General features: G+C 39.4%; 1 protein-coding gene across 6 annotated transcripts in view; it reads left to right on the forward strand.

The window, feature by feature from the left end:
• LOC128684764 (collagen alpha-1(I) chain) overlaps nt 1-16,996 on the forward strand; it is a 195,684-nt gene that overhangs the window by 58,261 nt on the left and 120,427 nt on the right. For all 6 annotated transcript variants that reach the window (XR_011394188.1, XR_011394189.1, XR_011394190.1 and 3 more), the window contains exon 4: nt 11,917-12,075. Coding sequence is in view for 2 of the 6 variants with exons in the window: in XM_070101722.1 (XP_069957823.1) it covers nt 11,917-12,075 (159 nt within the window). In the remaining 4 variants the exon portion in view is untranslated. The remainder of the gene's footprint in view (nt 1-11,916; nt 12,076-16,996) is intronic.

A 16,996-nucleotide genomic window follows, 5' to 3' on the forward strand; every position in this document is an offset into this window, starting at 1 on the left:
CACTCATGTACGAGAGATGCCGATTATTTATCCGATTCTCCGCGTCCACCAACACCGCACGGAATTCTTCCAGATTAATTGTCTTGCTGTGTAGTACTTTACGGAGACACCTCTTCACTGTGCCTATCAGTCTTTCATACAGCCCCCCCCCCCTGCCAAGGGGCTCTAGGAGTAATAAATTTCCAGGTACACCCTCGTTGGGTTAACAGAGATTGAACATCATTACTATTATTTAATTCTATTAAGTGTTGAGCACCCACTACAAAATTAGTGGCATTATCCGAAATCATCAATCTCGGACAGGATCTCCTAGGTGCAAATTTTCGAAACAGCTGTATAAACTGTTCTGCAGACAAGTCCTGAGCCACTTCTAAATGAACTGCCCTGGTAGCAGTACAAGTGAACAAACACATACACTTTCAATGGAACACCATCTGAAGTACCTGTTAAAATGACTGGACCACTATAGTCTACACCTGTTACATCAAATGGTTTCACTAATTGTACATGCTTCTTTGACAATGGTTGAGGACCTGGGTACATATAGGATCTGGCATCCACACGGCGACATATTACACAAGATTTAATCACCCTTTTTACACTTTGCCGTCCTTGTGGAATCCAGAAAGTTTCCCTTATACATTCAAGGTATCTTGTACTCCACCATGCTTTACATTTTTATGGGCATTTAAAACAATCAAATTTGTTAAATGATGAATTTTGTGCAGTAAGATAGGGTATTTAGCATAATCACCCAATTCAGCATTTTGTAACCTACCTCTGCACCTAATTACATTATTCTCTAAATACAGCCCCAGTTTCTCTGTTATGGAATCTTTCACAGTTTTTCTTTCCATCATTAATTTAATCTCATTTCCATAGATTTCTTCCTGTACCCTCTTTATCCAATATTCAAGAGGACGTGAAAACTTATATGAGATATTCATCTTGTTTAGAAATTTAAACACCAACTTACTTACAATGATTAGTTTGGGTAAAGAAGAATGCCTATTTATATCAATGGCTAAGGAAGGACAAACTATTGGAGCGGTTGTCACAGTAATTTCAACAGGAGTAATATACACCTTTTCGTACAGGCCAATTAGCTTTATTTACCAAACAGCTCGGTCCTTTAATCCATGATACAACATTTACGAATTTAGCATAAGGTAAACCTCGAGACAAGAAATCAGCTGGATTCTCCTCACCAGGTATATGATTAAATGTTAACATATTCTGACCCAAACTATTATACCTCTCTTGCATCTGATTAATTTCAGCGACTCTGTTTTGTACGTACACAATTTTACTGTTTCCATTACAAATCCATTGTAAGGATACCTCATTATCAGACCAAATTAGGGTGTCGCTTATATTTATCTCCTGCAACTTATTTCTTATATAATTAGCTAATTTGACTCCTACATAAATGGCTGTTAATTCCAACTGAGGTAAGGTACGTGATTTAAGTGGAGACACTTTAGTCTTAGACATAAGAGAAATAACACTATTACATTGAAGGTAAGCAACTGCTCCATATGCCAATTTTGAATCATAAAAAATGTGGAGTATATTTTTCCCATCTGGATTGACCACCTGGCGTGGGGACTCCAACACTGGAATTTTTTCAATATCACCAATTAATTCATCCCACCTGTTGATGAATTCCTCAGGTAGAGTTTCATCCCAAGCACATTTAAGCTTCCATGCTTCTTGTATTAACAATTTCCCACTAAGCCTAGTGGATCAAAACATTTGGAAACTTCGGCAAGCAAAACTCTCTTAGTTAATTTATTGGGCATACTGTAATTATTAGGTTTTAACATTAACAAATCTCTCTCAGTATCCCAAGTTAATCCTAATACATTACTACATTTTGGTACTTAATCTCCAGGGTAATCTTTACTTATTTTGTCCTTTAATTTGGACGAATTACTATTCCATTCCCTCAGAGGCATATTTCCACTTTGCATTATTTTATTAGCCTCTCCATAAGTCATTAACAGTTCCTCTTCCAATGATGTCACACCCAGGAAATTGTCCACATAAAATTGTTTGCTCATTACTTTACTCAATGGACTTCCCATACGTTTAAGGTGTGTATTTATCGTTGCTTGAAGTAGGAATGGACTGGATGTAGCACCAAATAATATGTTCCTAAAGCGAAAGGTTTTCAGAGGGCTAAGTGGGTCACTAGGATTCTCAGGCCATAAGAAGCGGGTACAATCCCAGTCAGCCTCTTGTAAACCCACTCTTAGGAAAGCTTTACTTATGTCAATAACAAACAAAAAAGAAAAAGGCACAATACCATGACTGAAACGATACACAAATAACCCGCACATAGAAGAGAGGAGCTTACGACGACGTTTCGGTCCGACTTGAACCATTTACAAAGTCACACTAACCAGAAGTGGAGCAGGACGGCTATATATAGGCGTCCTACATAAGAACATAAGAACGAAGGAACACTGCAGAAGGCCTACTGGCCCATGCGAGGCAGGTCCAAGTCCCTACCGGCTTAAGCCAATGCACCCAACCTAGTCAGGTCAGGTCACATTGACTTAAGGGAGGAACACGGCAACCGACCTGTTAGCACAAGCTATCAGGTCCAACTCACACCCACCCACATCTACTCATGTATTTATCCAACCTATTTTTAAAGCTACACAACGTTCTGGCCTCTATAACGGTACTTGGGAGTTTGTTCCACTCATCCACAACTCTATTACCAAACCAGTACTTTCCTATATCCCTCCTGAATCTGAATTTTTCCAACTTAAAACCATTGCTGCGAGTCCTGTCTAGGCTAGATATTTTCAGCACACTATTTACATCCCCTTTATTTATTCCTGTCTTCCACTTATAAACCTCAACTTCTGGTAAGTGTGACTTTGTAAATGGTCCAAGTCGGACCGAAACGTCGTCGTAAGCTCCTCTCTTCTATGTGCGGGTTATTTGTGTTTACTTATATCAGCCGTAAAGGCGTAATTCTTCACCCTGAAATTTAATAAGATATCTCCTAATTTTTCCGTCAATGACAGACCTGTCATCAAACAGTCATTTAAACTAGGTACATTTTTGTTACTCCTGGCACTACAATTAAACACAATCCTCAGAGGAGTGGTCTTAGAATCCTTCTTCACCCCGTGATGTGGCAAATAGTGACCATAAATTTTGGCTTGCTCAGGAAGTACCTCTTCTATAAATTTATTAATTAATTGTTCAGTAATTATATCATTATAGGCAGTCAACAATTCTGGTGTCTTACTCAGTTCGCGGAGCTGAGCCTTTAAGTGTCCATATGCCATTCTGTAATTAGTGAGCAATTCTGGATGGTTCAGTCTCCACGGAAGTCGTACCCAGTATTATCCAGATTTAAATTTTACATCTCTCAGGTACTGTTCCTGAGTAAAAGAATCATCTGGACTTTCTTCATTTACATTTATTCCAATGCTGTCTAATTACCATAATTTATGCACTGGCTTAACACCATCCTCTATGGAAGAATTATACTGGGGTACGACTTCATGAGTAAGACACACAGTTATGGTATTTGTAGTTTCCTCTAGTCATGAATTATTATTACGAGGAATCCTACCATACATTACATGGCCTCCTGCAGTCTTCAAAAGGTTGACACCACATTTCTTTACCATACCCTTTACAAAGGAGGCATAATAGTCATTACCTATCAAAATATTTATTGGGCCTACAGAATCATCACTTACACCAGAAGGTGCTAAATTTACATTATGTGAGAGTCTTTCTGTAGCTTTACTAAGCCCTACTGTAGATATTTTCTCTGAAAGTCTATTTACAATTACTGCATTAACACATTTTTTCTCATTGCCCAACCTGACAGTTACATAAACAGTGTCATACAATTGAGCCCTTTTATCCCAGAGAAAACCAGATAATTTTAGGATCTCCCATTTGTAGGATCTCAATTTGTACCTTCATCCCATTAAGACATTTACGTTTTATGAAAGTACGCTGGGATCCCTGGTCTAACAATGCAGTTACATTTTTTGATTTATGCCTTTTATCATCAATTTTTACCTGTAACACAGGTAAGGCTACATCAGCAAAACCATCATTATTAATATTAGCAGCAATTTTTACATTAGCTACTGTTGTGTCAGGATTGTCAACATTATCATTATTATCAACATTATCCTATAGACCCTTATACATGACTATATAGTGTCTTCCTTTGTGACAATGATAACAGTTGTTTAATTTGGCATGACAATCCTTTACATTGTGATTAACTAGACATCTGATACATCTGTCAAGTTCTTCCAATCTTTCAGCTTTATCATTCCATAAATTGTATGCATTGCAATTCTTAGAAAAATGAGTACCCTTGCAGAAGAGACAATCTCTATTTTCTTTGACTGGTTTCTTATTAACTGGGCTACTCTTAGGAGGGTACTTATTCTTCTTACCTTGTGGAGAATCATTATTTCTGATTCCTGCTACTTGATATATACCTATGCAACTCTTTTTAGGAAATGAATTTTGATTATTAACATTGGGATAATTTTTCCCTTTGTGAAACTTGACAGATACCTCAGAGTTATTATGTGTTGCATCTTTAAAATGAGTTTGTTGGCTGGTCTGCAACTGCACAATTAATTCTTGTAGACCTAGTCTTATTTCCTCCAGACCAAAATAACCCTTTTGATATTTGTCTGAGATCCATTCAAGTATTTTGCAGCTTAATTTATTCTGTACAATGGCACTTAATAACCAGTCTGAATCCTTCAGATTATATTTATTACTTAAAGTTTTGAGAGTGCTCTCCAATTTAACTCTAAACTGCTGTAAACCTTTGTAAGTGTGATCTGGAGTTTTTAAATTAACAATGATAGTTACTAGATCCAACCTACTTTGTTCTAAATTGCCATAAGTGACCTTCAACAAGTCAACTGCTTCCTTGTAAGAATCATCTACATTGGTAAAGGCTTGTATGAGCATGTGAGCATTTCCTCTTACCTGTCCTTTTAGGTAAAATAATTTAGTAACACATGCTAGATCACTCGTATCATGCACAGCTGCTTTAAATATTGACCAAAACTCCTCCCAGTTTTCTTCAGGATTAAATACAGGTAAACATAATTCTGGGAGTTTTGGCAAAGACATCTTATTTATTGGAATAGATTAACTGCCTGGTTTACACCTTTTAATATATTCAAAGCCTGACTTTAACAAGAAAGAATTTTTTCTTCTAATTCATAATACTGGTTAATCATAAGATCCATTTCTGTCTCATCTGCACAATTTACTAACAAATCTCCTTCATATTTTTAATAATATAATTTGTATGAATCATATCTATTCCCTAATGCATCTAAATACAATTTTAAATCATCAGTATTCACAGTTTCCTGATTCATTAATTCCAAACATTTATTGGATGCCTTTGTTACATGACCCTTTCTAGCCTGCAATGATGCTTTTTTGGCTCTAAATTCCATGTGTTTGTCCTCTACATTAATTTCCTCATTTTCACCCATGGTGCAATGTATTAAATTAAACTTAATTAATAACACTGATTATGTATTTAATTATGTACTTTATAAAGGTAAATATTACAACTTACCTTTGAATAAATCCTAGCTATCCTTGAGCTTAGCAATTACATGTAAGGAAATTATAATATAAATTTTAAAAACATTTATATAAATCCTAGATACACTTGAGCTTAGCAATTACATATGTAAGGAAATTATAATATAAATTTTAAATATATTAATATAAATCCTAGCTACACTTTAGCTTAGCAAAATTATTATTGTGGTAATTATAATCCACTACACATTAAGTAAATTTGTGGACTTAAGATCCACCTCCTTCTGTCATTTCACATATAATTATTAAGTAATTAATTCACTAATTAATGACTTCACTAATTACATCCGATTCGATCAAGGACCAACGGGCAACTATATGGAAAATTAAAATTATCTGGATGAATCTCATTAGATACATACTAGTAATTTTATAAAAGTGACAAAGATAATTATTATCAAGGTTACAGAGACAAGTAGGAATTTTAGGACATCCTAGGTCGAAAAAAATGTCCTACTTCAATACCTACTCCACTCATATCTCCACAAGTCGCTCTGGACATACATTAATTTCAGATGAAATATACATCACCAGGAATTCTGGTGCAACATTAATATAAATATGTGGACTGTATGTTAAATTTAACAAATGGCTACATATACATTGAAGGAGAATTTATAATAATAACACTCACCAATTTATCTGGAGATTACTTGGTACGTCATACACAAACCTCCTGCCTAAAATATGAAGAAAATACTGGCCAGAATTTCAATATATAGACATCACTCAACTGGGGTAATTTTATCCTGTTTACGTCTAATTACAAAGTCTTGTCCAGTCGCCTAATTCTCAAGTTCTGCAGGACTGCAAATCCAACAATTTTGGCTCCTATTTGAGAGGTTTTTAAACACAATTTAACCTCTAGAGTGACGAAAATTCTTCCAATTTCCACTAACTTTCTCTTGCCCAGTTCAAAAAACAATGGCGGCTCCCCTCCCCAGTCACGCTCACCACTCTCGCTGGTTCTTTATTTATTTACGAATTAATTTTTATTACTACAATATATTCCATCAATTTACATACAAAATACACTGCATTTTTGGAAAATATACAGTATTTTCCACAGAGTACATGGAACCTTGTAAACCCCACCAACAGTTGTCATAGAAAGAAACATAATTAAACATGAAACATGACATGAATACCGTATACATGTATAACTCAAATTATTGGCTATAAAAGCTCGATAGATATTTAATAGTCTATTGTACACAATCTTAAACAACAATGCTATACAAAATCGTAGATTGGTCTTCATACCTGGTGGTTTCATGATGGATTGGTGACACTCGACCTGTGTCTACACACCAAAACCTCATACTACGTCAGTTGTGAATGGTTATATAACGCATTTAGCTGTTACTGTACCATACATTGACAAGTACACAAGATTAAGTGATAGCATAGATAGTGGCGTTAGAGGATATTCGAAGTACAAATTTGGATCATAGCAATATTATCAGAATGGAATAGGAGATTCCCAAATAAGGCATATATATATATATATATATATATATATATATATATATATATATATATATATATATATATATATATATATATATATATATATATATATATATTATTTTTTTTACTATCACACTGGCCGATTCCCACCAAGGCAGGGTGGCCCGAAAAAGAAAAACTTTCACCATCATTCACTCCATCACTGTCTTGCCAGAAGGGTGCTTTACACTACAGTTTTTAAACTGCAACATTAACACCCCTCCTTCAGAGTGCAGGCACTGTACTTCCCATCTCCAGGACTCAAGTCCGGCCTGCCGGTTTCCCTGAATCCCTTCATAAATGTTACTTTGCTCACACTCCAACAGCACGTCAAGTATTAAAAACCATTTGTCTCCATTCACTCCTATCAAACACGCTCACGCATGCCTGCTAGAAGTCCAAGCCCCTCGCACACAAAACCTCCTTTACCCCCTCCCTCCAACCTTTCCTAGGCCGACCCCTACCCCGCCTTCCTTCCACTACAGACTGATACACTCTTGAAGTCATTCTGTTTCGCTCCATTCTCTCTACATGTCCGAACCACCTCAACAACCCTTCCTCAGCCCTCTGGACAACAGTTTTGGTAATCCCGCACCTCCTCCTAACTTCCAAACTACGAATTCTCTGCATTATATTCACACCACACATTGCCCTCAGACATGACATCTCCACTGCCTCCAGCCTTCTCCTCGCTGCAACATTCATCACCCATGCTTCACACCCATATAAGAGCGTTGGTAAAACTATACTCTCATACATTCCCCTCTTTGCCTCCAAGGACAAAGTTCTTTGTCTCCACAGACTCCTAAGTGCACCACTCATTCTTTTTCCCTCATCAATTCTATGATTCACCTCATCTTTCATAGACCCATCTGCTGACACGTCCACTCCCAAATATCTGAATACGTTCACCTCCTCCATACTCTCTCCCTCCAATCTGATATTCAATCTTTCATCACCTAATCTTTTTGTTATCCTCATAACCTTACTCTTTCCTGTATTCACCTTTAATTTTCTTCTTTTGCACACCCTACCAAATTCATCCACCAATCTCTGCAACTTCTCTTCAGAATCTCCCAAGAGCACAGTGTCATCAGCAAAGAGCAGCTGTGACAACTCCCACTTTGTGTGTGATTCTTTATCTATTAACTCCACGCCTCTTGCCAAGACTCTCGCATTTATTTCTCTTACAACCCCATCTGTTATTATATTAAACAACCACGGTGACATCACACATCCTTGTCTAAGGCCTACTTTTACTGGGAAAAAATTTCCCTCTTTCCTACATACTCTAACTTGAGCCTCACTATCCTCGTAAAAACTCTTCACTGCTTTCAGTAACCTACCTCCTACACCATACACTTGCAACATCTGCCACATTGCCCCCCTATCCACCCTGTCATATGCCTTTTCCAAATCCATAAATGCCACAAAGACCTCTTTAGCCTTATCTAAATACTGTTCACTTGTATGTTTCACTGTAAACACCTGGTCCACACACCCCCTACCTTTCCTAAAGCCTCCTTGTTCATCTGCTATCCTATTTTCCGTCTTACTCTTAATTCTTTCAATTATAACTCTACCATACACTTTACCAGGTATACTCAACAGACTTATCCCCCTATAATTTTTGCACTCTCTTTTATCCCCTTTGCCTTTATACAAAGGAACTATGCATGCTCTCTGCCAATCCCTAGGTACCTTACCCTCTTCCATACATTTATTAAATAATTGCACCAACCACTCCAAAACTATATCCCCACCTGCTTTTAACATTTCTATCTTTATCCCATCAATCCCAGCTGCCTTACCCCCTTTCATTTTACCTACTGCCTCACGAACTTCCCCCACACTCACAACTGGCTCTTCCTCACTCCTACAAGATGTTATTCCTCCTTGCCCTATACACGAAATCACAGCTTCCCTATCTTCATCAACATTTAACAATTCCTCAAAATATTCCCTCCATCTTTCCAATACCTCTAACTCTCCATTTAATAACTCTCCTCTCCTATTTTTAACTGACAAATCCATTTGTTCTCTAGGCTTTCTTAACTTGTTAATCTCGCTCCAAAACTTTTTCTTATTTTCAACAAAATTTGTTGATAACATCTCACCCACTCTCTCATTTGCTCTCTTTTTACATTGCTTCACCACTCTCTTAACCTCTCTCTTTTTCTCCATATACTCTTCCCTCCTTGCATCACTTCTACTTTGTAAAAACTTCTCATATGCTAACTTTTTCTCCCTTACTACTCTCTTTACATTATCATTCCACCAATCGCTCCTCTTCCCTCCTGCACCCACTTTCCTGTAACCACAAACTTCTGCTGAACACTCTAACACTACATTTTTAAACCTACCCCATACCTCTTCGACCCCATTGCCTATGCTCTCATTAGCCCATCTATCCTCCAATAGCTGTTTATTCTTACCCTAACTGCCTCCTCTTTTAGTTTATAAACCTTCACCTCTCTCTTCCCTGATGCTTCTATTCTCCTTGTATCCCATCTACCTTTTACTCTCAGTGTAGCTACAACTAGAAAGTGATCTGATATATCTGTGGCCCCTCTATAAACATGTACATCCTGAAGTCTACTCAACAGTCTTTTATCTACCAATACATAATCCAACAAACTACTGTCATTTCGCCCTACATCATATCTTGTATACTTATTTATCCTCTTTTTCTTAAAATATGTATTACCTATAACTAAACCCCTTTCTTTACAAAGTTCAATCAAAGGGCTCCCATTATCATTTACACCTGGCACCCCAAACTTACCTACCACACCCTCTCTAAAAGTTTCTCCTACTTTAGCATTCAGGTCCCCTACCACAATTACTCTCTCACTTGGTTCAAAGGCTCCTATACATTCACTTAACATCTCCCAAAATCTCTCTCTCTCCTCTGCATTCCTCTCTTCTCCAGGTGCATACACGCTTATTATGACCCACTTCTCGCATCCAACCTTTACTTTAATCCACATAATTCTTGAATTTACACATTCATATTCTCTTTTCTCCTTCCATAACTGATCATTTAACATTACTGCTACCCCTTCCTTTGCTCTAACTCTCTCAGATACTCCAGATTTAATCCCATTTATTTCCCCCCACTGAAGCTCTCCTTCCCCCTTCAGCTTTGTTTCGCTTAGGGCCAGGACATCCGACTTCTTTTCATTCATAACATCAGCAATCATCTGTTTCTTGTCATCCGCACTACATCCACGCACATTTAAGCATCCCAGTTTTATAAAGTTTTTCTTCTTCTCTTTTTTAGTAAATGTCTACAGGAGAAGGGGTTACTAGCCCATTGCTCCCGGCATTTTAGTTGCCTCATACGACACGCATGGCTTACGGAGGAAAGATTCTTTTCCACTTCCCCATGGACAATAGAAGAAATAAAGAAGAACAAGAGCTATTTAGAAAAAGGAGAAAAACCTAGATGTATGTATATATATATATATGCATGTGCGTGTCTGTGAAGTGTGACCAAAGTGTAAGTAGGAGTAGCAAGATATCCCTGTTATCTAGCGCATTTATGAGACAGAAAAAGAAACCAGCAATCCTACCATCATGCAAAACAGTTACAGGTTTCTGTTTCACAGTCATCTGGAAGGATGGTAGTACTTCCCTGGGTGGTTGCTGTCTACCAACCTACTACCTACCTACCTATATATATATATATATATATATATATATATATATATATATATATAAATATATATATATATATATATACATATATATATTTATATATATAGATAGATATATATATTTATATATATATATACATATATATATTTATATATATATATATATATATATATATATATATATATATATATATATATATATATATATATATATATGCAAAACAATCACTGTGAAACAATAGAGAAATTCCAAGCACTTTCGTGACTACTCACATTATCGAGGAACAATGAAAATAATGCATCAATGGAAGGCATATAAAAGGTCTAGCCCACACCTCACTATCAAATCCCACAACAAAGCAACACCTGACGTGCTACTCATAAGAAAGGGAACACTGCAGCAGGCCCGCTGGCCCAACTAGACAGGTCTTTCACACAACCCACCAACAAACTAGTTTGTTGGTGGGTGGTTGTTTTGCATATTCTGAAATTACCTGTTTACTGTGATCTTGTTGCATATATATATATATATATATATATATATATATATATATATATATATATATATATATATATATATATATACATATATATATATATATATATATATATATATATATATATATATATATATATATATATATATATATATATATATATATATATATATATATAGATATATATAATGTGGTGCCAAATAGGTAGAACCTGCGATTTTGGCTTTAATATCAATTTTGCAAAAATCTGAACCTAATGAAAAAAATATATTTCATTCTGTTTGTTTATTATTAAATTGTGAACTTATCTAAAATATATTTAACTGGATTAGGCTAAATTAAATTGCGCTTGTTATAATAAAGTTAGGTAAGCTTTCTAAGGTTCATTTGGTACAAAGTTATTAATTTTACATTAACATTAATGAAAAAAATATATCTTTGAATGTAGAAGAGAAAAGTTTAAAAAGGGTTAATTTTACATGAGTTCTTACTAATTGACCAGTTTTACCTATTCAGCACGACATAATATATATAATATATATATCATGTCGTGAAAAATGTAATATTTCAACGAAGTTTTGGATATAACCTTGCATTATTCTATCTTTCTGGCACAGGAGGTGGGACTGCCTTACCTGGTGGTGTTCGGGGGTACAGACGTGTACGAGTGTATTAAGGAAGAGATGAAGTTGAGGGTAATGACCCAGGTGGTACTCGGAGCCTCACATCTACTAGCCTTCCACGATGATGTTCGCAACATCATTCTGCAAACCTGGGTAAGTCTAAATACTTGACCTATTGTAATCTTGAGTCATCTCATTTGTGTGGTGTATGTGAAACACGCATGCGCACGTGTCCACACACGCACACACACACACACACACACACATACACACACACACACACACACACACACGCACACACACACACACACACACACGCACACACACACACACACACACACACACACACACACACACACACACACACACATACACACACACACACACACACACGCACACACACACACACATACATACACACACTCACACACACACACACACACACACACACACACACACATACACTCACACGCACACACACACACACACACACACACACACACTCACACGCACACACACACACACACACACACATACACACACACACACACACACACACACACACACACACACACACACACATACATACACACACACACACACACACACACACACACACACACACACACACACACACACACACACACATACACACACACACACACACACACACACACACACACACACACACACACACACACACACACACACACACACACACACACACACACACACACACACACACACACACACACACACACACACAGAAGTAAGACAAGAGAGAGAGGGGTGGGTTGATTGCATCTTCTTGGACTGCAAGAAGGCCTTTGACACAGTTCCTCACAAGAGATTAGTGCAGAAGCTAGAGCATCAGGCGCATATAACAGGAAGGGCACTGCAATGGATCAGAGAATACCTGACAGGGAGGCAACAACGAGTCATGGTACGTAATGATGTATCACAGTGGGCACCTGTGACGAGCGGGGTCCCACAGGGGTCGGTCCTAGGACCAGTGCTATTTTTGGTATATGTGAACGACATGACGGAAGGGTTAGACTCAGAAGTGTCCCTGTTTGCAGATGATGTGAAGTTAATGAGGAGAATTAAATCTGATGAGGACCAGGCAGGACTTCAAAGAGACCTGGACAGACTGGACACCTGGTCCAGCAAATGGCTTCTCGAATTTAATCCTGCCAAATGCAAAGTCATGAAGATAGGGGAAGGGCACAGAAGACCACAGACAGAGTATAGGCTAGGTGGCCAAAGACTGCAAACCTCACTCAAGGAGAAAGATCTTGGGGTGAGTATAACACCGAGCATGTCTCCGGAAGCACACATCAATCAGATAACTGCTGCAGCATATGGGCGCCTGGCAAACCTGAGAACAGCATTCCGATACCTTAGTAAGGAATCATTCAAGACACTGTACACCGTGTATGTCAGGCCCATACTGGAGTATGCAGCACCTGTTTGGAACCCGCACTTGATAAAGCACGTCAAGAAACTAGAGAAAGTACAAAGGTTTGCAACAAGGTTAGTTCCAGAGCTAAGGGGAATGTCCTATGAAGAAAGATTAAGGGAAATCGGCCTGACGACACTGGACGACAGGAGGGTCAGGGGAGACATGATAACGATATATAAAATACTGCGTGGAATAGACAAGGTGGACAAGGACAGGATGTTCCAGGGAGGGGACACAGAAACAAGAGGCCACAATTGGAAGTTGAAGACACAAATGAGTCACACACACACACACACACACACACACACACACACACACACACACACACACACACACATACACACACACACACACGCACACACACAGAAACACACGCACACACACACACAGACACACACACACACACACACACACACACACACACACACACACACACACACACACACACATACAAACACACACACACACACACACACACACACACACACACACACACACACACACACACACGCACGCACACACACATACATACACACACACACACACACACACACACACACACACACACACACACACACACACACACACACACACACACACACACACACATACATACACACACACACACACACACACACACACACACACACACACACACACACACACACACACACACACAGAGGGAACAGAGGGAGTGGAGGAGTGGCACTGCTGGTCAAAAACCGATAGGAGTTTGATGAACTGGAGAGAGGAGACAGTGGACAAGCAAGGGATTTCATAGGAATTCTTCAGTCTGGAGGTTCCAAGGCAATTGCAGTGATGTATAATCCACCACAGAACAACAGGAGGCCAAAGCAAGAGTATAATGAGAGTAATAGAGCGATGGTTGACACACTGGCTGAAGTGGCAAGAAGGGTTCACGCAAGCAGGGCAAAGCTACTGATCATGGGTGTCTTCAACCACAAGGAAATCGATTGGGAGAACTTTGAACCACATCGGGGACAAGAAACATGGAGGGCTAAGATGATGGAGGTGATACTGGAAAACTTCATGCACCAACACGTAAGGGACACTACGAGAGAGAGAGAGGAGGGGATGAACCAGCGAGACTGGACCTAGTATTCACCTTGAGTAGTGCAGATGTTGAGGACATCACATATGAAAGACCCCTTGGGCCCAACGATCATGTGGTTTTAATGTTTGAACGCACAGTAGAGCTACAAGTGAATGGGGGAACAGGAAGAGCCAGACGAACAAAACCGAACTACAAGAAAGGGAATGAAGAACTTCCTGAACAGGGTTCAGTGGGACAGAGAACTGGCAGGGAAGTCAGTTAACGAGATGATGGAATATGTGGCAACAATATGCAAGGAAGCTGAGGAGAAGTTTATACCCAATGGTAACTGGAATAATGATAAAGCCAGGATGAGCCCGTGGTTCACCCAAAGGTGCAGGGAGGCAAAGCCAAGTGTGCTAGGGAATGGAAGAAGTATAGAAGGCAAAGGGCCCAGGAGAATAAGGAGAGCAGTCGTAGAGCCAGAAATGACTGTGCACAGGTAAGAAGGGAGGCCCATTGACAATATGAAAATGACATAGCAGCGAAAGCCAGATCTGACCCAAAACTGTTGTACAGCCACATCAGGAGGAAAACAACAGTCAAGGACCAGGTAATCAGGCTGAGAAAGGAAGGAGGAGAGATCACAAGAAACGACCGCAAAGTATGTGATGAACTCAACATGAGATTCAGAGAAGTGTTTGCAGAGAAGACAGAAGGGACTCCAGAAAGACAGAGCGGTGGGGTACACCACCAAGTGTTGGATACAATACATACAACCGAGGATGAAGTGAAGAGGCTTCTGAGCGAGCTAGACACCTCAAAGGCGATGGGACTGGATAACATCTCTCCATGGGTCTTGAGAGAGGGAGCAGAGGTGCTATGTGTACCTCTAACAACAATATTCAACACATCTATCGAAACAGGGAGATTACTTGAGGTATGGAAGACAGCAAATGCAGTCCAAGTTTTTAAAAAAGTGGACAGACAAGAAGTCATGGAGAAGATTATCAGGAGAAGAGTGGTGGAACACCTAGAAAGAAATGAGCTTATCAACAACAGTCAACACGGTTTCAGGGATGGGAAATCCTGTGTCACAGACCTACTGGAGTTCTATGACAGGGTGACAGCAGTAAGACAAGAGAGAGAGAGGGCGGGTAGATTGCATTTTCTTGGGCTGTAAGAAGGCGTTTGGCACAGTTCCACACAATAGATTTGTGCAAAAACTGGAGGACCAGGCAGGGATAACAGGGAAGGCACTACAATGGATCAGGGAATACCTGTCAGGAAGATAGCAGCGAGTCATGGTACGTGGCGAGGTGTCAGAACGGGCACCTGTGACGAGTGGGGCTCCACAGGGGTCAGTCCTAGGACCGGTGCTGTTTCTGGTATTTTGGACGACGTGACGGAAGGAATAGACTCTGAAGTGTCCCTGTTGGCAGATGATGAGAAAAAATCAATAGGACGAGGATCAGGCAGAACTACAAAGGGGTCTGGACAGGCTGCATGCCTGGCCCAGCAATTGGCTCTTGGAGTTCAACCCCACCAAGTGCAAAGTTATGAAGATTGGGGAAGGGCAAAGAAGACAGCAGACATAGTACAGTCTAGGAGGGCCATAGACTACAAACCTCACTCAAGGAAAAAGATTTTGGGGTGAGTATAACACCAGGCACACCTGTTGAGGAGCACATCAACCAAATAACTGCTGTAGCATATGGGCGCCAAGCAAACCTAAATACAGTATTCCACCATTTTAATAAGGAATCGTTCAGGGCCTTGTACATTGTGCATGTTAGGCCCACATTGGAGTATGCAGCACCAGTTTGGAACCCACATGTAGCCAAGCACGTAGAGAAACTAGAGAAAGTGCAAAGGTTTGCAACAAGACTAGTCCCAGAGCTAAGGGATATGTCCTACGAGGAGAGGTGAAGGGAAATCGATCTGACGACACTGTATAACAGAAGAGATAGGGGGAGACATGATAATGACATTTAAAATACTGAGAGGAATTGAGAAGGTGGACAGAGACAGAATGTTCCAGAGATGGGACACAACATCAAGGGGACACATTTGGAAGTTGAAGACACAGATGAATCACAGGGATGTTAGGAAGTATTTCTTCAGTCACAGAGTAGTCAGGAAGTGGAATAGTTTGGGAAGCGATGGAGTAGAGGCAGGATCCATTCATAGCTTTAAGCAGAAGTATGATAAAGCTTATGGTGTGGGGAGAGTGACCTTTTAAAGGCCAGTGAAGAGGCGGGGCCAGCAGCTATGACTCGACCCCTGCAACCACAACTAGGTGAGGTCAACTAGGTAAGTACACACACACACACAGTAAAAAAAATGATGGTCTATGTAACATTAAAATGCAAGGAGGCAGAGGAGAGGTTTGTTCGCAAGGGAAAGAGAAATAATGGGAAGACCAAAATGAGTCCTTGGTTCACCCAAAGGTGTAGGGAGGCAAAAACTAGGTGTACTACCGAATGGAAAAGGTACAGAAGACAAAGGACCCAGGAAAATAAAGAGATCAGCCGAAGAGCCAGAAACGAATATGTACA

Source organism: Cherax quadricarinatus, chromosome 5, assembly GCF_038502225.1.
Source record: "Cherax quadricarinatus isolate ZL_2023a chromosome 5, ASM3850222v1, whole genome shotgun sequence".
Classification (NCBI taxonomy): domain Eukaryota; kingdom Metazoa; phylum Arthropoda; class Malacostraca; order Decapoda; family Parastacidae; genus Cherax; species Cherax quadricarinatus.